Source organism: Schistocerca serialis, chromosome 3, assembly GCF_023864345.2.
Source record: "Schistocerca serialis cubense isolate TAMUIC-IGC-003099 chromosome 3, iqSchSeri2.2, whole genome shotgun sequence".
Classification (NCBI taxonomy): Eukaryota; Metazoa; Arthropoda; class Insecta; order Orthoptera; family Acrididae; genus Schistocerca; species Schistocerca serialis.
Window position 1 is genome coordinate 770,792,980 of NC_064640.1, and position 21,982 is coordinate 770,814,961.

Consider the following 21,982-nt stretch of genomic DNA (forward strand, 5'->3'; position numbering starts at 1 on the left):
TGGTGTCGTATAGAGCGCCATATCGTCGGCTTATTGCGGCAGGTGGCATCGATGTGCAGCCCCTGCGCTGCCGTCAGGCCCGATAGGCTGGCGCAGAGGACGCGGCGCGCACATAGCGCTGACGTGGCGTCCAGCACGCTCGCAAATTGTAGGAGTACCGCCTAGCGGTTGTCGTCTACGTCCAAGCATTTTGGTGGGCTTTCAGAATCGTCGAGCCGGTATGCCTGAGTTACTGTTAAGGTTAACAAGGATATTCATTCCCATTTTTATCGGTGATCAAGCGTTGCCCTTTCTTCTGCGATCTCATGATGAGTATGCTATGGACGTCTCCATGTTCCAGAATAAAGATAGATGTGTTCATAGAGTTTCGTGCTTACATTCCCGGTTTGACGAACACTTTCTTTTCTTTCTTTTGCTACTGCCTTTATCCCCCATTGTGCGCAGGGTCGGCAGGGTTAAGTACGGATATGGCACGGTTAAGTTAAGGGGTGGCCGGATGCCCTTCCTGCCGCAACCCCATACCCCCCGTGAAGGAGTAATCGACCCCAGCTGTCTGCGTCTAGTGTAAATCGTGAAATAGTGTGAATTTGTTTCAAATGTCTGCGAGTCGTGGAACTGAGGCGGGACTTGGGGACCAGCCCGGCATTCACCTAGTAGGATGTGGGAAACCGCCTAAAAACGACATCCAGGCTGGCCGGCACACCGGCCGTCGTCGTTAATCCGCCGGGCGGATTCGATCCGGGGCAACGCGCCTACCCGAGTCCAGGAAGCAACGCGTTAGCGCTTCTTTTTAATTGTTGTGTTTGGTCGTTGCGGACGTCACATGACAGCCGTTCAAGTTCGTTTGTTGATCCTTCCACTCAGTTTTTTTATTACGGTGGTCAACCATTTCTCTGACCGAACACGCTGAGCTACCGTGCCGGCAAACTTAAAATTTTTTGTCAGATGCGCTTTCGGCTATCCTGGCGGGTCTCTGGTTTGACGAACACTCTGGCACATTATCTTACCTCGACCGGCCCTGCAAATCGCCGATCTTAATCCCGTAGGAAATGACTGGAACTGGTTGGAATAACGACTGAAACGTACCACTCAACATCCATACAATTTGCTAGCTCCAGGGGATTTTATTATCAGTGAGTGACTCCAAGTGGTTGTGGAGTACCCAAAAAACTTTTGGATTATCTTCGTCGCCGAACTATGGCCGTTATCGAGTCTAGAGACGATGTTATGCGATATTAGCTTTATGTCTCGCGGAGGTGACTAATCTTTTGTCCGGTGTGCTTTAGCTATTTAAATGAGAGAGTCGCGAATAATGCTACTAAGAAATGACCGAGCGAGGTGACGCAGTGGTTAGACACTGGACTCACACTCGGGAGGACGACGGTTCAATCCCGCGTCCGGCCATCCTGATTTAGGTTTTCCGTTCAAATGGTTCAAATGGCTGTGAGCACTATGGGACTTAACTTCTTAGGTCATCAATCCCCTAGAACTTAGAACTACTTTAAACCTAACTAACCTAAGGACATCACACACATCCATGCCCGAGGCAGGATTCGAACCTGCGACCGTAGCGGTAGCGCGGTTCCTGACTGTAGCGCCTAGAACCACTCGGCCACTCTGGCCGGCAGGTTTTCCGCGATTTCCCCAAATCGCTCCAGGCAAATGCCGTGATGGTTCCTTTCAAAGGGCAAGGCCGACTTCCTTCCCCGTCCTTCCCTAATCCGATGAGACCGATGACCCGCTGTCTGGTCTCCTTCCCCAAAACCAACCCAACCAACTAAGAAATGTAAACTCCTTTAACATATCTTCACCCGCGTCCATAATATCTAAACATAAGACTCTAGACTGCGTGCAGGGAATAACAGATATTACCCAAACACAACGTCGTTTGTAGCGTTCATTTTGCCACATACTGTGAGCCGAAGATGATAACTTCTTGAAAGATGAGGATACAACGATTTTCATTCAATTTTCCGACCATTTACAGCATAAAATCAATCTAGAAATCTAATTAAAGTTGACAATATCTGAAACATGTTGCAGATATACATGTACTACAATGCAACGTAAAGATAAAATATGAATGAGGGACCACAACCTAGTCGTACTGAGTTTTGTGGACGATCAGGGTGCCCTTACCAGAAGGACGGTGGTTAAATTCTACCCTACCTAGGGCCGCTACATTCAGGTAGCAGCCAAGCATATATCTGATTCGCATCGAAATTGCCAAATAAGCGAGACATCGACCAGACCGTCAAGACTTCACGAAAATAGTGACCACCTTTAGTGAGACAGCTACCATAAAAATCACTCATGAGGCAGGGCGCCACGATTAACTTCCTGACCGTACACTGTTGCTTGCTGGCAAGAAAAGGACGTTAAAATTGTGGCAGCAATACCGCAACCCACAAAACAGAAGCAATATTTTCAGGACTGCCAAAGAGATACGCGAATGGCTATAGATCCTAAGAAATGTCAGGTGACAGTGGAGACTAGAATAGGCATAAAACAAACCTGACCATTTCTGGAGAATAGCTAAACCCCGTCAGCAACTCCAGAAAGCCGTCGGTGAGCATGGCATAGACGAAAAGGCAGACGCCATATCAAACAAACTAGAACTGCAATTTCAAGAAACTATCGTTGAAGTCGACGAGGTGGAGGTGGAACGAAATGAGCGAAGAGTACGGCGACATCTAGCACGGAAACTACAAATCAGACCTGAAATCTCCTTCAAGGCGGTAAGCGAAAGACTTGTTGGTACTCTCATCGGGCGAATCGGCTGGAAAAAATACCCTGGTCCCGACCATATCAAGGCACTCTTTCTAAAGAACCTTCCCATATCAACCATATCACACCTCACGGCCATCCTCAACGACTTCCTGAAGTTAAACAATTTCCCTTCAGCCTGGAAGATTCCAAAAGTCATATCATTTCCCAAACGTAACCATATATATCCATAAAGCTAAAAGCCCATCTCCCTGTTAAATCACGTGTCCAAACTCCTAGAATAGCTAACCCCTGCAACAGTTCCTAATGATACACAATATCCTCTCCCCAGAACAATTTGGATTTCATGCTGGACATAGCACCACACAGCAATCCGTTGCCTGGTATAACATATTTGCCAAGAAAAGCGCTAAGGAAACAGCACTGCAACAATCTCTATAGTCATTAAGAAAGCATTCGACCCTGTTTGGCAAGGCGACCTGATTTACAAGCTGCCGCAGTACAACCGCCCACTCCACATGCTGAAGATTTTCAGATCCCTTCTGACAAATAGAAAATTCTGCTCCTCAATAGATGGAGCAGACAGCACAACAAAAAGCACAGAAGCATTAGTGCCACAAGGGCCTGTGCTTGGCCCTCTCCTATAACTTATTACACAAATGATTTGCAAAATGAGCCCAGGGGACAAATAGCCCTATGTGCTGATGGTATTGCACCATATCACAGAGGCAGTAACATCAACTATATAATCGTGACAATTAGGTTGATACACCATTTAGATAAAATTGTTATGTGGTGTAACATTTGGAAGACAGAAGTTAACGCTTCCAAGTACCAAGCAGTTCTGTTTACTACAAAGAGGAACCAACCAGTCATCAAAATCAAGGTTAATGAGAGAGACCCTCCCGGGAAAACTCCGTTTTATACCTAGGACTTAAAATTAACAAAAAGTTGACATTCAAACAACATTTAATTGTGACATACCACAAACCTTCGGCACGTCTTTTCCAACTCTAGCCCCTACTGAAGGGAAGGGGTCTCACAACTGTAACCAGAATCAAACTCTGGAGAATCATTATTATGTCTGTTGTCCTCTCCGGCTCGGAAGTCTGGAGCATGACAGCAGATAATAATGTAACAAAAGGTGAAACTCTGCAGAAAAAAACTCTTCGCCTCATTACGGATGCATCAAGATACATAGACAGTGAAGAAATAAGAACACAGTTAGGGCATCAAACCGCATATCAGCTTATTAAACAGCATCCAACTTATCATTCCATCTCATCAGTTCTCTAGACCAATAAGACTATGACCCAAACCGACATTATTTCAACAGTTTTGGAGCTGTGAACAAAATAAATAATCTTCTTGCAGAAATCACAAAAGCATCGTACACTGGGGAAGACCCTCAGGCCACATACAAGCAGAAGCAGCCAATCCATAAACCGAAGTAACTGAGCAGAAGGCAGAGCGGCACTAGACCCTTGTTCTTATAACAGCGCTAAGGGTTGAACCCAATCAATTCCACGTTCGTTCACAGCTGGTCAGTTCAGTGCTCGTGCTTGATATGGTCAAAACTATCTACACTGTGCTAGGACTTCTTGATAATTGCCTTACTTGGCCGGTTACTCTGTTTGGTCGCGTCTAGGATTTGACTTTCCAGTGTTCTTGGTCTGGTTGTTATTGTGGTAAAGCCTACACTTACCGCCTCCGTAGCGTCCAGATTGTTTGTTCTTATCATGGCCCGTTATCTATTCCAGATCCTGTCTGTCACGTTTCTCTCGCCTGCCGTTAGTTTGGGTTAACCCTCCGCCAGCGACTCTCACACCTGGCGGGTTCCTCCATTACTCCAATTCTTCAGGAGCTTCGAAATGGGCACCGATATCTGGCTACCCGCGGATACAGTACAAACTTAGAACGCGCTCTACCTGTATTACGATGCTAATCACATGGAGCTGATCCACAGCAAGAGCTCAAACGGCAAGTCCGTACTGAACAATGAAGTGTAGGCTGAAATACGGAAGGAATATACAGAAGGAATATAGTAGGAGAAATAATTGATCACAATATTATAGAATGGATAGATTAAGTAGACGATGAGCTGGGAGGAATGGGAGAATAATTTAACAATTCTGGAAGACAAGTCCCCTGGAATAGACGACATTCCCTTAGAATTATTGAAATGCTTGGGAGACCCATTCATGAAAAAACTACTACACCATGTGTGCAAGATACATGAAACAGTGGAAACAATCTCAGTCTTCTAGAAGAATGTAATAATTCCTATCACAATGCTGGTAGGTACTGATTGGTCTGAATATTGTGGAACCATCAGTTTAACGGTACATAGCTGCAAAATATTGAGACGAGTCATTTACTTAAGAAAGGAAAAGCTGGTAGAAACATACCTCGGGGAATACTGGTTTCGGTTCCGGAGAAATGTAGAAACACGAGAGGCAATATTGGCCCAACAGCTAATCTCTGAGGATAGACCGAGGAAAGGCTAATGTACATTTATAGCATTTGCAGATTTAGAAAAAGTTTTTGACAATGTTGACAGGAATACATTCATAGAAATTCTGAAGGCAGTAGTGATAAAAAACGGGGAGCGCAAAATTATCTACAACGTGTAAAGTAGCCAGACTCCACTTACAAGCGTCGAAGGATATGAAAGGGAAGCAGTCGTTGAGTAGGGTAGGTCTGCAGCCTCTCCCCGATTTAATTAAACCTGTATATTAACGAAACAGTAAGCGAAACCAAGAAAAATTTTGTTACGTGGATTAAAAACCAGGGAGAAGAAATTTAAAAAAGTATTATACGTTCGTTTCATATCAGTTATGTAAGATTTAACATGTATTTTATTTGTTTTATCAGATCTGCAGTTGTTCGATATTTGAACGGAACCGGCAATCGTTATTGTGTAAATGCAATAACAGACTGCAATAAAAATATCAGACTACCTTTGGGGTTTGCCGATGATCTGATACTCTCTGGAATGGAAAGGGGCTTGGAAGATGAGTGAAGTCAATACCGTCTTGAAAAGGGATTATATAAGATAGAAACCAGCAAAAGTAAAACAAGGATAAGGGAATGCAGTCGAATTAAATCAGGTTGTGCTAACAGAATTAGATTAGGAAAGTAGACACTAAAAGCAGTCGATGACTTTTGCTATTTGGGCAGCTGTATGACTGACGACGGCCAAAGTAGAGAAGGTAAAAAATGCAAAACATCAATAACAAGAAAAGGGTTTCGGGAAAGAGAAATTTATTAACGTCGAATATGAAATATTGTTAGGAATATTTTCTGAAGGTATTTTTACAGAGTGTAGCCTTATACGGAACTGAAACGTGTTCGATAAACAGATCGAAGAAGAAGAAGAAGAGAACAGAAGCTTTTGAAAGGTTGCGGTAGAAAATAATGCTGAAATAATGAAGAGGTACTAAATCGAAATGGGAAAATAGAAATTTGTGGTAGAGGACTACCAGTAGATATCAGCTAGTAGAACATCGTGGGACATCGAGGAATAATTTGGTAACCAAAGGTGATGTGGAGGGTAAAATTTTAAAGGGAGTCCAAGGCTTGAATACGATATCCAGGTTCAAACGGATATAGGTTTCAGTAGTTGTGCAGAGATGAAGAAGCTTATACAAGATAGACTAGTGGAGAGCTGCATCAGATCAGACTTCGGACAAGATAACAATGATGAAGACGACGAAAAGGACAACAAGGTCATTTCGGTCGTGGTTGAACGTGAAACGTGTTTGAACGGACACAGAAAGTAAACAAATAAATAAACTAGATGAAAGAAAATAAAAATTGCGCGAAAAAGTACTTACATCTTCGAGGCAGTAGCGCGACAGGGGTCCAGTGCCGCTACACTCGTCCAGCACATCTTGTAGTTTCTTTGATGAATCTGTAACAGAACAGTTTCAGTTGAAGCATATTTGTAATATTATTGGAGTATAAACTGTCTAAGAAAAATTTAATGTATTCAGTGACACAGTCATAGGTTATTTAGAAAATAGTTGTCGTAGCAAATTAACTTGTTTAAGTAATTTGACTGTTCCAAATCCTGGATGAGAAATGGACATCGAGTACCATGGAAAAAACAACAGAAATCTGCGTATCATCAACGGACACAGGTGATGACAGGGTCAATCACATTACAAACTTCAATTCTAAGTAAAGTTCTCAGAGCATCTAAGTTACAAATTTTGACTGAAAAAATAAGTTCCTACAGCAACAAGGTAAGATGTGTTTGGAAGAGAGTAAAAAATGAGACAGGAAACACGATTTGCAAATTGGTGAATTTTCTTAGAGGTAAACAATGAATTAGTTAAAGTTAGCTCCAAAACTGCGCGCACTCTTACTGCATTAACAAATAAATTAAGTCGGAACACTGGTGTCCAACATACGGTTACGAGGCTAGGAGAGGCGCTGCAGGCGGTGTCGTGCTATCAGCAAAGGCACTCACGTCAATTGTGTGCTGCCATAGCCCATTAACCCCAAACTTTGCCGCAATGTGCTAACGGATAAGTTCGTCGTACTTCCCACGTTGATTTTTGCAGTTGTCTAACGCAGTGGTACTTGTATGTTCGCATTGACAACTCTATGTAAGCGGCGCTGCTCTCGGTCGTTAGGTGAAGGCCCCTGGCTGCTGCGTTGTCCGTAGTGAGGGGTAATGACTGAAATTTCTTATTCTCGGCACACTCTTGTCACTGTGGATCTCGGAATGTCGAATTCGCAGACGATTTCCGAAACGGAATGTCCCATGCTTTTAGCTGAATCTACCATTCCACGTTCAAAGTCTTAATTCACGTCGTGCGGCCATAATGACGTCGGAAACCTTTTCACATGAATCATCTGAATACAAATGACAGTTTGTGTACACGATACTACCCCCGTCTGTATATGTTCATATCACTATCCCCCGCCCTTTGGCACCTCGCTGTATTATAGTAACACATTTACACTCCTGGCCATTAAAATTGCTATACCACGAAGATGACGTGCTACAGACGCGAAATTTAACCAACAGGAAAAAGATGATGTGATATGCAAATGATTAGCTTTTCAGAGCATTCACACGAGGTTGGTGCCAGTGGCGACACCTACAACGTGCTGACGTGCGGAAAGTTTCCAACCGATTTCTCATAGAAAAACAGCAGTTGACCGGCGTTGCCTGGTGAAACTTTGTTGTGATGCCTTGTGTAAAGAGGAGAAATGCGTACCATCACGTTTCTGACTTCGATAAAGGTCGGATTGTAGCCTATCGCGATTGCGGTTTATCGTATCGCGACATTGCTGCTCGCGTTGGTCAAGATCCAATGACTGTTAGCAGAATATGGAATCGTTGGGTTCAGGAGGGTAATACGGAACGCCGTGCTGGATCCCAACGGCCTCGTATCACTAGCAGTCGAGATGACAGGCATCTTATCCGCATGGCTGTAACGGATCGTGCAGCCACGTCCCGATCCCTGAGTCAACACATGGGGACGTTTGCAAGACAACAACCATCTGCACGAACAGTTCGACGACGTTTGCAGCAACATGGACAATCAGCTCGGAGACCATGGTTGCGGTTACCCTTGACGCTGCATCACAGACAGGAGCGCCTGCGATGGGTACTCAACGACGAACCTGGATGCACGAATGGCAAAACTTCATTTTTTCGGAAGAATCCAGGTTCTGTTTATAGCATCATGATGGTCGCATCCGAGTTTGGCGACATCGTGGTGAACGCACATTGGAAGCGTGTGTTCGTCATCGCCAAACTGGCGTATCACCCGGCGTGATCGTATGGGGTGCCACTGGATCCACGTCTCTGTCACCTCTTGTTCGCATTGACGGCACTTTGAACAGTGGACGTTACATTTTAGATGTGTTATGACCCGTGGTTCTACCCTTCATTCGATCGCATTCGGGAGGACGACGGTTCAATCCCGCGTCCGGCCATCCTGATTTAGGTTTTCCGTGATTTCCCTAAATCGCTCCAGGCAAATGCCGGGATGGTTCCTTTGAAAGGGCACGGCCGACTTCCTTTCCCATCCTTCCCTGATCCAATGAAACCGATGACCTCGCAGTTTGGTCTCTTCCCCCAAACAACCCAACCAACCAACCTTCATTCGATCCCTGCAAAACCCTACATTTCAGCAGGATAATGCACCACCGCATGTTGCAGTTCCTGTTCGGGCCTTTCTGGATACAGAAAATGTTCGACTGTTTGCCCTGGACAGCACATTCTCCAGATTTCTCACCAATTGAAGACGTCTTGTCAATGGTGTCCGAGCAAGTGGCTCGTCACAATACGCCCGCCACTACTCTTGATGAACTGTGGTATCGTGTTGAATCCGCATGGGCAGCTGTACCTGTACACACCATCCAAGCTCTGTTTGACTCAATGCCCAGGCGTACCAAGGCCGTTATTACGGCCAGAGGTGGTTTTTCTGGGTACTGATTTCTCAGGATCTATGCACCCAAATTCCGAGAAAATATAATCCCGTGTCAGTTCTAGTATAATATATTTGTCCAACGAATACCCGTTTATCATCTGCATTTCTTCTTGGTGTAGCAATTTTAATGGCCAGTAGTGTGCTTAAAGATGGAGTTATTTTGATATTTGTGGACTTTTTAAAATTTGTCATTTTCATAAATAGCTGGTCCAATGAAAAAGGCGTGGCGGAGAACGGGTTTACACTGACATATCATTAGCTACCAGTATCTCAGCCAATGAGAAGAGAGTACGTTTACGCATATTTGGTTTCCTAGAAGAATCGCTTTGTGGAGTCCAAGTGCGATCAGAGGGCAGCCTTCATCCCATTTAATTATCAATTAAATTTGAACACGGTAGGCTGCAAAGAGATTGCGAGAGAGTGATGATGTCGAACACGCGAAATTCCGGTTGTTCTCTGTGAACTATGAATTTTGAATTGACAAAAATACATGTGGCGTATTGTGCAAGTCGGGACCAAGAACTGAATGTTCAGAAGGATCCAGTTGTTGTGTATTTGAGCGATCATTCTGTCATAGACAATTCGTTTTGTAACCTTTCCGGTAACGGATTAGGTTAGATACCATAAGCTGATTAAAATAAAAGTGACTGTGAAGGGAAGTGACTGACGAAACTGTAACTTCTGATTAGCAAGGACTTGGAGGTTATTTTGTAGCAAAAGAGTGAGTATATTTGTTTCGAAAACAGTACTTTCACTGACTGGCTCAGGAGTTATGAAACTAAAATTTTTAGTGCAAGATGTAGATACGTGTCGTGCTTGTGGTTCTACTACAGCTTCTCCAGGAGAGAAACATTATTCGTTTTCCAACACAGCAGACGTGGGGACTGGACGGCAGAAGAAAAAATCATCACAAGGAGAACATTTGTCGATAACCAGAACAATTAACCGCGCCGTCCCACATGGTGAAATAGCGTCACGAAGTAAGAAGCTGTGGTAGGTAGAAACCGGGATTGAGAATAATTCTGATAGAGGACAGTGTAACACAGTGAACGAAAGATAGCATGGGACAGCGCACGAGAAAGTGAAAAAAAACAGGGATGCCAAGAGGACTGGGACTTTACGACAGGAAAGGGATGTCAAACATCATCCAGACGACGGGGGGCGTAGCGCAGAATTGAACAAGTTAGCGACAGATGCAGTTAACAGCCGGCACAGCAGATCAGCGCTGGCATCGTACAGAACGGACAGGGGCCCTCAAACTGGTATAACTGAAGGACGAGTCCAGACCTACAGAGAAGGCACGCAGCGACCACAGCAGACAGCAAAAAAATGGTTCAAATGGCTCTGAGCACTATGGGACTTAACATCTGTGGTCATCAGTCCCCTAGAACTTAGAACTACTTAAACCTAACTAACCTAAGGACATCACACACATCCATGTCCGAGGCAGGACTCGAACCTGCGACCGTAGCAGTCGCGCAGTTCCGGACTGAGCGCCTAGAACCGCTAGCCCACCGCGGCCGGCAGCAGACAGCAGGAGATTTATTTTGTCTGTTGAGTGCTTGTATTCAAAAGACTTAAAAGGATGGAAGAGAGTGACAGTTCTGTAATTGTGAGGTAAGGGGCTGAGGTTCAGTCCAGTATGATTACCACTGAAACAAGCACTCCTGAACAAAGACAAGCAGGTGGTTTAGTAAATAATGATGTATCTCAGTTATCTCCAATTATAGGGATAAAACTGGAACAAAATGCTTCAACAGATGAAACTATGGGACATAGTTCAAATATTGACAGCAATCAGGTGAACGATTTTAATTATACTCATTTGCTTAGTGTTATTCCATTTAATGTAAAGGAATAGGAAAGTGTGGAAGCAGATGCCAAATTTGATCTGGCGCCTATCGACAATGGAAAATAGGGAATAAGTCTGAAGGAAGCAGGATAGAAAGAATGCCGGAAATGTTTGCTGCATTGACGGGCACTAAGAAAAAGATTGTAATTAAATAAACGAAATGTTAGTAAGGTAAAGCAGCACACTGGTAACCTAAACAAGAAAAGTGATGAACAGACTGTTAATCATGATAAGAAAATTGAGCAGAAGCCTAGTAGTATTAATAATTGGCTGGTGAGCTTAAGAAATTTAAATCTGAAATTAATACGAAACTGAAAAACCACGCTGCTGATCTAAAGAAAATGTGAGACCAAGATCTGTATTCGTTTGACGCTAAGTTGACGAAAGTCTTTGCCAAGTTGAGAAGAAATGTAGGCAATCCTCAGAAAATGTCAAAAGCCAATGAACAGAGATAGATTTTATTACGTCGAAATTCTTAGGAGAACCTAGAACATGGGGTGTGACTGCTACTGAGAAATATTATACGTTGTGACAGTTTAACAAAGCATTTTTAAAGAATACTGGGGCAAACAGAAAGAAATGGGAATGAAAAATAGTTTCTGGACCGGTGAGAAGTTTAATCCTAAAGAAGAAAGTGTAAAGAAGTTTTCCCTGAAGTGGGTTAGTAGTTTGTCATATTTAACAAATAAAATCGAGCCTGACCAGATTGTCTTGGGTTTGGATAGAAAGCTGACCATTAATTGGCGTAACAAAATAATTGCTGCTGCTAGTGATAATGTAAATAAGTTTATTATTTACTTGGAGATAGTTGAAAAGTAACTATAGGACGAGGAGTAACCAAATTTTAGGCCCCATGGAAATGTGTAAAACCACCAAAATGTAAGTTTAAAGAATGGATGTTTTCTGAAACAATATGGAAGTCGTGCAAAGATCTGGCGTCATGCTACAGCAATCAGACCAATTGACAGAGGGCAAGGACCAGTGTATACATCGCGTTCTCCAGTCCGTGACGATAATTTTCAGAATAGACAAGAGGTGGAGTTACGAGTGGGAAACGAAATAGAATCTCAGATTACTGATACCGTCTGTGAAGTGGCTAGATTTGCAGAACTGGTAACAGTAATTTGATTTTGCTAGCTATGTCCTTTTTATACTATAACAAAGAGTATCGGAAGTTCAAAATAATGATAGGAATGGTACAACTGAGGCTAATGGGATTTTTGAGGTTAGAATATTCATGTTTGACGGTGGTTTGGAAGAGTTTTTTTATAGGACAGAACGAAGTAAACACTGCAGTACAGACACTCTGGTAGATAGTTTAAAGGAAAATAACGAAACATCTCACACAGGATAACGTGTACAGTGAAAGTGATGACGAATCTTGCATGGAAGAAGGAGAGGACACTGATAGTGAAGGTCTGAAGGAGCTAGATGACAAAAGTGTGAATGAAACATTGGAGGCAGCTGATAATACTTACGTGTAGTAATCGGAGAAGTATAATCAGGCAATGGCCAGAACGCGGTCAGGCAGTTAGTGAGAATTTAGAAGAGGATGAAGACGACAGTGAATTCGGGCAGTTGCTGAGTAATCTGATTACCGTCAAAAGAAAGGAGGTGATTTGAAAAAAAATGTTTTGATCTGTCATTAGTAGAAAATATTTAATTTTCCTTTCTTATTGTCAGTCTTCCTCTTCTTCGATTGTGAACTATTTTTACCCTCTTTAATCTTCGTCGCTATCTAGAGCAGAGTAGAGGGATTAGGAGGTGGTGTTGTGCTGAAGTTAGCTAGTGAAAATGTAAAATATATTTGGAGGAGGGGGAAGTATTAATGGACTTTGGAGAGTACATGAAATGAATGTGTATGATGAGGACAGTAATCAAGCATGAAATACTTGTCATAGAGAGATGTGTTGTCATGATGAAAAATCGGCAGTGAATATTTGAAGATACTGTATTCTCCTCTTCTCTGAACTGTTTATCGTCAAAGATCCACTGTCGTACAAGGCTACGCCCCGTACAATACCCTCGAAAAGATTTGGCACCGCTTTAATTTATATTCGTTGTTAAGAAGTCTATGTTTCTACAGATGTTTTAGTTACTATTGCCGATCTGCATTTTTTAATCCTCTGTACCTCGAGCATCATCAGTTATATTGTTGGCCCAATAGCAAATGTTATCTAATACTGAAAGACAAAAACATTTAGAATTAATAGATGGAGTGAAAGAGAGTGTAAAATCCGAGACAGGGAAGCGCAGCAACAACTTCAGAAGCCAATACCAATTTCGCATTTCATTTTACAACCTTAGCAAGCAAAAAAGAGGAAGAGGAGATAACTGGTGGTGGTGGTTAGTGTTTAACGTCCCGTCGACAACGAGGTCATTAGAGACGGAGCGCAAGCTCGGGTTAGGGAAGGATTGGGAAGGAAATCGGCCGCGCCCTTTCAAAGGAACCATCCCGGCATTTGCCTGAAAAGATTTAGGGAAATCACGGAAAACCTAAATCAGGATGGCCGGAGACGGGATTGAACCAGAGGAGATAACTGTTTAACGTCCTGTCGACAACAAGTTCATTAGAGATGGAGCACAGGCTAGGACTAGAGAACGATGGGGAAGGAAATCGGCCGTGCCCTTTCAAAGGAGCCATCCAGGAATTTGTCTGAAGCGATTAAGGGAACTCATAGAAAACCGAAATCAGGATGGCTGGACGCAGATTTGAACCATTGTACTCTCGAATGAGATCTGGTGTGATAACTTCGCTCGTTGCAAGCAAAAGAGAGGTTTATAGACATGATCACAAAGGGTCTGCGTATGACACATTTAGTGATCGGACTCTACGTACTGAAGCACCTCCAAAAATTATACAGCACCACAATCTGCTTCGCAGAGAAAGTAATCAGTTGAATTAAGAGGGCGGGAGAACTGAATACCTTATCGGACATCTGGACCAAAAATTAAAAGATCATTTCACCAGATATGCAGTGAAAAACCTTATAAACCAAATCATGAAGCACCAGCTAAGAGTAGCACATCTGTAGGAATATACAACACATATTGGGCCGCAATAGGAGACAAACTAAGAGAAATTTTTAATTAAGTAGTAACTGGGCAAGCCTCCCGAACAATTGCACGGAGGGCAGAATCTTGTTTCACCGAGGAATTCAAACTCAAAGTCAGGAGCGGAATATCGTCCAATAACTTGATTATTAGTGGATTTCAAGTTTTATACAAGACTTTTAATTACCCCATTAAAAGAAATCACGGGGCGTATCTTACGAGAACATCAGAACTGTGCAATGACAAACATCCTGGCAGCATACATTGATCTAGTCTATTTAAAGTGGCAGTCATATTTGGCATTACATTTAACGTTTCCAGACTTCATAAGTGCCTATGGTACAATAGAACAGTATGCGACAGAGACAATGACTGTGGTGGTTTCGATAATAACTTTGTACATAGACCGGAAAATGGTGTAAGTGGTAATTGTACTAAAATTACGTTTAACCAAACTTAAACTTCACAGATAAAACAAGAGCTTTGAGACGGCGATGCCCGTTCTCTGGAATATTATACCCCACTGCCGCTGAGTCTCTTCTTCGTAGGATACACGTGAGTTGGTTGGGGCTAATTTATAGACGATTAAAGATTGTGACCCATGTTTATGCAGGTGACGTAAGTGTGCTGACCAATAATCCACAGAAATTGGGTATTTTAAGTGAAATCACGCGAGATTATGAACTGTATAGCCGGTGTAGACTGAATTTGGACCAATCTGTCAGCAAGTGATTGGGGGCAACCTGTGCGATATCAGCTGGGGCTGAACTAGCTCTGAACGCGGAAATAATTCAACTAGGACCCACAATTAATGTAAACCTAAAACTGATGTACTTATAAAATAGTCAGATAGAAAAATTTACATTGTTTTGCATTCCTTCATTCTCTGTCGTACTAAATACATTTCGCATACAACTAAATTACAGATGACCCTATTCCGAAGTTACTGTTTACTCTCATGGTTCGGAAGTTTTCTCTGTTTCATATTTCTTCTAACAGTCTGCAGCTGAGGTTCATACAGAACTTGATCTGTAATAGGATGGTACGAGAACACATCTTATGTTCTTCGATGTCTCCTTTATGAAAATGTTGCAATGACCGGAAGTATTTTTAAGTCTGTTACTGCTTCATACTATTGTGTCCTCCCCTGAAACGTTGTTTTATCGATTGCCTCTTGGAAATGAATTGCGCAGACAGTCGTTCTTTGTTTATATGCAAAGAGAAAACGCAGTACATTCAGTCTGATTTTTAACACCTAACTCACAGGCGCTGTGACAAGTCTGTCGTAAAAGAATAGCCCATTAATTCCATTTTTACTGCGTCGTTTCTTCCTTTGACGGGCGGGAAAAAGCTTCGCGTTTATTTAGAATTTTGACATTCGCCTTTCAGTCCGCTTCTGTGACAGTTCTCTCGGAAAAACAATCACAAATTAATATCGTTTATAAACCGACAGCTTCGTAAGCAGGAAAAACCGATATTTGCTTCTTTAGACCGTCAACCTACAAATAGAAATGTTGGCTCTATCCCGTACCGAGAGGAAATAAACTCGTTCAGCGCTCTAGGAACTGTTGGCGCGTGGAAACGATAACACGCCAGTCCAATCAGGTTAGCTTGTAAAATGCACAACACAATTTAGAATCATATAAAGCACGAAGCCGCAGATGGATATTCGAAATACGAAACTGGTAAATTCCAAGTCAGTTTCAGCCATTATTAGCTCACCAGATAAAATATTAGTTCCCTTTGAAAGACTACACAGGTCGCTTTGGAGCTTTGCAGATGGTGTAGAATTGGTAACAGCGGATCATGTGATTCTCCACCGCTGACGTAAGTGGTGTGTACGTGTCAGTCCATTGTATGGATTCAGTGCAGTGAGGTAGGGCGACGAGGAGATGTGACAATGTCAGAAAGCAGCTATCGTGTTTGGACGTCCCCATGTACACACCGTGAAACAATATGGCCGATATGATGGTGAATCGAGGCGGACTATACCGTCTACAAGGAAAGGTGCACCTCTGGCAGCCATGTAATGCAGCGTAAGAACGGTGGTCGTAATAAGATACTAATCGACGCGAGTGTCACACCCTGTCAACAACAATAGGCTTCAAATCCAACGGGAATTCTTTGATAAGTATAGAAGCTGAAGCAATGAATTAAAATTTGTGCCGCGCCCGTGACTTGAATCTAGGTCTCCTGCTATCTAGGCAGATATGCTAACTACTACAACACTGTAGCATTATGGCTACCACCGGCCGGTGTGGCCGAGCGGTTCTAGGCGCTTCAGTCTGGAACCGCGCAACCGCTACGGTCGCAGGTTCGAATCCTGCCTTGGGCATGGATGTGTGTGATGTCCTTAGGTTAGTTCGGTTTAAGTAGTTCTAAGCTCTAGGGGACTGATGACCTCAGATGTTAAGTCCCATAGTGCTCAGAGCTATTATGGCTACCGCGGGTGCACCCACTACGCTAGTCCAACGCTCTCCCTAACACAAACTTCAATTCACACTTACAGACCGTTTACCCCTTCTTAACCCTGGAATAGCAAGGCGGAGTAAAAAATTACCCCAGTTCACATAATTTTTATCCTTTGTCGGTACTACTGGCATCTCGGGTGTGAGTCACTGTTTACCTTTCCATTCAGTATTGCTGTTCACGTGAGGAGGCTATAACCTGTCAGGCTTTATTCTCCACCATCCTTTATCAAATGGCTCTGAGCACTATGGGACTTAACATCTGTGGTCATCAGTCCCCTAGAACTTAGAACTACTTAAACCAAACTAACCTAAGGACAGCACACACATCCATGCGCGAGGCAGGATTCGAACCTGCGACCGTAGCTGTCCCGCGGTTCCGGACTGCAGCGCCTAGAACCGCACGGTCACCGCGGCCGGCCATCCTTTAACAGATACACTACGATATCAAAAGTATCCGGACACCTGGCTGAAAATGTCTTACAAGTTCGTGGCGCCTTCCATCGGTAATGTTGGAATTCAGTACGGTGTTGGCCCATCCTTAGCCTTTATGACAACCCTCAATTTCGATCTCGCAGGCATACGTTCAATTAGCTGCTGGAAGGTTTCTTGGGGAATGGCAGCCAATTTTTCACGGACTGCTGCACTGAGGAGAGGTATCGATGTGTGTCGGTGAGACCTGGCACGATGTCGGCGTTCCAAAACATCCCAAAGGTGTTCTATAGGATTCAGCTCAGGACACTTTTTTTTCTTAAATTAAATCTCTGACAGTCTTTGTTAGGAAAGTATGACAGTTATTGTTATAGCAGAGGTTGAAAATAGCGCTTCAGTTGTAAATTACTTTATTTTCACACGACCGGTTTCGGACTGTTATTAGTCCATCCTCAGGTGTCGTAGCTGTGCTGTGGTCCCCGAGCGCTGCGTGTACCAGGCACGGTGTGCTGTCTTTGAGCGCAGAACAGAGATTCCCTGCTGTCATACTTTCCAAACAAAGACTGTGAGAGATCTAATTTAAGGAAAAAAATTGATTCTGTCAGTATTATTTTAAAAAAACTTTCAATATAAATGACTGCAGATCATGTGATTCTCCACCGCTGACGTAAGTGGTGTGTACGTGTCAGTCGATTGTATGGATTCAGTGTAGTGAGGTAAGTCGACGAGGAGATATGACAGTGTCAGAAAGCAGCAATCGTGTTTGCGAGGTGTGGCAAGTGCACTGAAGTGTAAAAAGTTATGGTACAGCTAAATGCACAGGTATATACATAGCAGTATTATCGCGTCCACAAGGTATAAAAGTGCACTGCATTGGCAGAGTTGTCATTTGTCCTCATGTGACAAGGTTTCCAATGTGATTATGACCTCACCATGGGAATTAACAGACTTTGAACGCAGAGTGGTAATTGGAGATAGACGGATGGAACATTCTGTTTCGGAAATCGTTAGGGAATTCAATATTCCGAGATCTATAGTCTCAAGAGTGTGCCGAGAATCACAAATTTCAAGTATTACCTCTCACCACGGACAACGCAGTGGCTGATAGCCTTCACTTAACGACAGAAAACAGCGGCCATTGTGTAGAGTTGTCAGTGCTAACTGACAAGTAACATTGAGTGAAAAACACGCAGAATACATTGTCGGACGTCCGACAAACGTATCCGTTAGGACAGCGCAGCGAAATTTGACGTTAATGGGCTATGCAGCAGACGACCGACGTGAATGCCTTTGCTAACAGCACTACATCTCCTGCAGCACCTCTCTTGGGCTGGTGACGATATCGGATGGACCCTAGACGACTGGAAAACCGTAGCCGGATCGGATGAGTAACCATTTCAGTTGATAAGAGCTGATGGCAGGGTCCGAGTGTGGCGCAGAAGTCATGAAGCCATGGATCCAACAAGGCACTGTGCAAGCTGGTGGTGGCTCCGTGAAGGTTTGGGATGTGTTTAAATGAAATGGACTGGGTCCTCTGGTCCAGCTAAACTGATCGTGTATTGGATATGGTTATGTTAGTTTACGTGGAGAGCATATGCAGCCATTCGTGGTCTTTATGATTCCAAATGTGTTACCAGGCCACAATTGTTCGCGATTGCTTTGAAGAACATTCTCGACAGTTGGAGCGAATGATTTGGCCACCAAGATCGCTCGACATAAATCCCATCGAACATTTATGGGATGTAACGGAGAGATCAGTTCATCCACAAAATCCTGCACTGGCAGAGCTTTCGCAATTATGGATGGCTATAGAGCCAGCATGGCTCAATATTTCTGCAGGGGACCTCCAACGGCTTGTTCAGTCCATGACGTGTCGATTTGGTGCACTACTCCAGGCTACGGTCGCAGGTTCGAATCCTGCCTCCGGCATGGATGTGTGTGATGTCCTTAGTTTGGTTAGGTTTAAGCAGTTCTAAGTTCTAGGGGACTGATGACCTCAGATGTTAAGTCCAATAGTGCTCAGAGCCATTTGAATCATTTTGAACTACGCCAGGCAAAAGGAGGTCCGATGCAATAATAGGAGTATCTTCTGTCACTTCAGTGTATATGTTCATCTGTGTATTTGTGGTTATGACAGTTCTACGAGTATGTAAAGAAGCTCTTTAGATAAATCCCATGATTACTTTAGATAATCCTTTAGTTATAACCACCTGGATTTTTTTGTAGCCGTTATTATGAACCAGTGATTTTTTGGGTAATTAACGTCTCACAGTAAAGTGCACAATGAATATTATAGCGAAAAGATGATTCAATAGTTTTCTCGTGGGACAGTCAATGAAAAGTTTTACTTAATTATTGGAATTTAGGGTTTAATTAATCTCATTTACTTATTCACTAAAATGTGTAGCCCAGGTGGACTGCAGTCCTTAATTTTACCTTATTTTCTCTGATCAAACAAACTTTTTATCCGAATTACTTTCTTTACTGGTTATAGTGTGTTTTGAAAACGAAATACAGTGGAGCCGAGAAATGTTGCGACAAACTTCTAGGGGAATTGGAGCACATCATAAGAATTGAGACTTGCATAGCAACTCATTGACGCAAACGTCAAGGGTAAGTGGTGACAGGTCGAATATCGGAGAGGAAACAAGAGAGTCATTCATTTGGAATATTTATTGGACATAACGAGAACACATGGTGTATGATATAAATACAGCTCTAATGTTAAAACAGATGTCCGGCGTTTGTGCTATCAGATGTCACGTGTGCCTGACGCCGACTGGGCATTGACTGCCGGATTGTAGCAGCTGCCCAGACGATTCTTGCTACGAGATATATTTCAAAATCCGCAGGACAGCGATAAATGAGAGATCTCATGGCTCACCACAGCAAGAAATTAGGGTTCGATGAATCCAGTGGTGTGAAGGTCAGGGAAGAACTGATCCAAGCAGGATATCCGTGAAGCAAAGTCGAAGAGATCAGTGCGGTTCACCAACACGATGTATTATATACTCAGGCTGTGTCCAACATGGCCAGTATAATACCGCTAACTTTCCTACACTCATTTTGATGCCACATGACACTTACGTCAGCAGCCAGGAAATTCTCGCGCCTTCCTCATCAGATGGCTTACAAAAGCAGCTGATTTTGAATGAAATCTAGTTTCAAAATTTATCATATTACTTTTGCCCTGTTAACCTTTTTCACGAATAAAGTCATGGATGTCAATAAGAGACGGTCTCCTTTGTGTCCACCGCTCTTTCGCGTAAACCCGCGTATTAACATTGCGTCTCTTTCAGTTGCTATACTGACAGGCCTTGGTGTCCCAACGACAGAGAGTGACAAATGGCGAGATCGTTCCTCATTGACCACGAGTTTCAGAACGCCATTTGTTTCCCCTGCATTGTATTTTACCATTCTGGAGTAAAGCAAGAGGAACTGCTGCAAATCATTTGAACGTTCTGAATACTGATTCTGTTGTACAACATTTGTATATCGTAATACGTTTCGGCGTTTCATTTTACGTAAGCCAACATCAATAAACAATCGTACAGCAAGTCGATTTTGTGATGATGGTAACCGAATTCCATTTTCACAGTAGTTTTTTAAAGTGAAGTTTTGATTGAATATGATTCACTGATTATAACTAATTTGGTTTATATAATTATGAACGGTAATCTAGAGCGTTATAGGTCGTTTCCACTCTTCGCTGTAAAAGTAGAATAGAAGATGTAAGTGCAACTTTCGGTTAACTATTTCCATTCCTTACGGAGACATACAAACTAGTGTTACTTGAGTCGGTGGTTCTACAAGCAAGAGGAAGTATCTGAAAAAAAATCTTCAGGTTTTAGACTTATTTTTGTCAGCTTCTGTTTACGCTTTACAATAAAAGTTTTTGTTGCTTTTTATAATTATGCACTGTGACGATGGATTCGTGAAGTTGCCAAGTTCCGTTGTCAGCTACTCTCGCGTCATGAACGATGCGGAATGAAGAGCAGCTGTAATTTAGCTGCTCACTCATCTGTATAAGGCTGACTAAAGAATGAAAGGGCTTGACAATCGAAACCGAAACCTCGTAACGGCGCTCCAGTACCACTCTAGACAAACTTTGTGTTTTATTGGTCTGCGCTTTTACTACCCTCGGGGCAATAAAAGTCGAGTTGTTGACTTCCCCAAGAGAACGACGCGAAAGAAAGACAGATTCCGCTGATGTGCACATATCTGAGCGTTAACGACGAGCGAAGCATGCCCAAGCGCATGTTAAAAATAAATAAAACTGCGGGTGCTATTAATTGACACTTCGTAAAGCGGGGAACGTGTCAGACCTTACACCAACATGCAGAGTGCAGGCTACAGGCAGTCTCTGTAAAGTATACTGACAATCAATTATCATTAAAATTAATTATGACTAATGCTAATCTCCGCACATCGATAATTATGTGAATTACTTCTAGATTGGTTCAAATGGTTCTGAACACTATGGGACTTAACTTCTGAGGTCATCAGTCCCCTAGAACTTAGGACTACTTAAACCTAACTAACCTAAGGACATCACCCACATCCATGCCCGAGGCAGGATTCGAACCCGCGACCGTAGCGGTCGCGCGGTTCCAGACTGTAGCGCCTAGAACCGCTCGGGCTTCTAGATTAGTGTACGCACACACTTTTGCGCTTGTGTTAGGACAAAACGGTGAAACAGCCGCTGTCATCCTCTGACCCTGCTCAGTTGTTCTTTCATACAGAATGACTCACCTAAAACTTGCACCGGAGATATTGCGAGAATGGAAAGTGCTGTTGATGTGCGGTTTGTACAGAATGCACTGGTAGTCAGGGGCTGGTATCGTCAGCCAATAAAGACATTGTAATAATACTTAAAAAGTGTATTTTTTGTGCAAACATACTCCTTTTCAACGGAATAATGCCTGCTGACAGTAACAAACTAAAATGTTAAAAATTAGAGTGTCACTGGTGTTTGTTGGAAGATTATATTGCGAGTT

At 43.0% G+C, this 21,982-nt stretch overlaps 1 protein-coding gene across 1 annotated transcript in view; it reads right to left on the reverse strand.

Annotated features, from left to right (window-relative positions):
- Positions 1-21,982, reverse strand: part of LOC126471217 (diacylglycerol kinase gamma-like) — a 446,798-nt gene that overhangs the window by 240,881 nt on the left and 183,935 nt on the right. Inside the window, exon 3 of the mRNA XM_050099340.1 lies at positions 6,564-6,640. Within this exon, the coding sequence (XP_049955297.1) occupies positions 6,564-6,640 (77 nt within the window). The remainder of the gene's footprint in view (positions 1-6,563; positions 6,641-21,982) is intronic.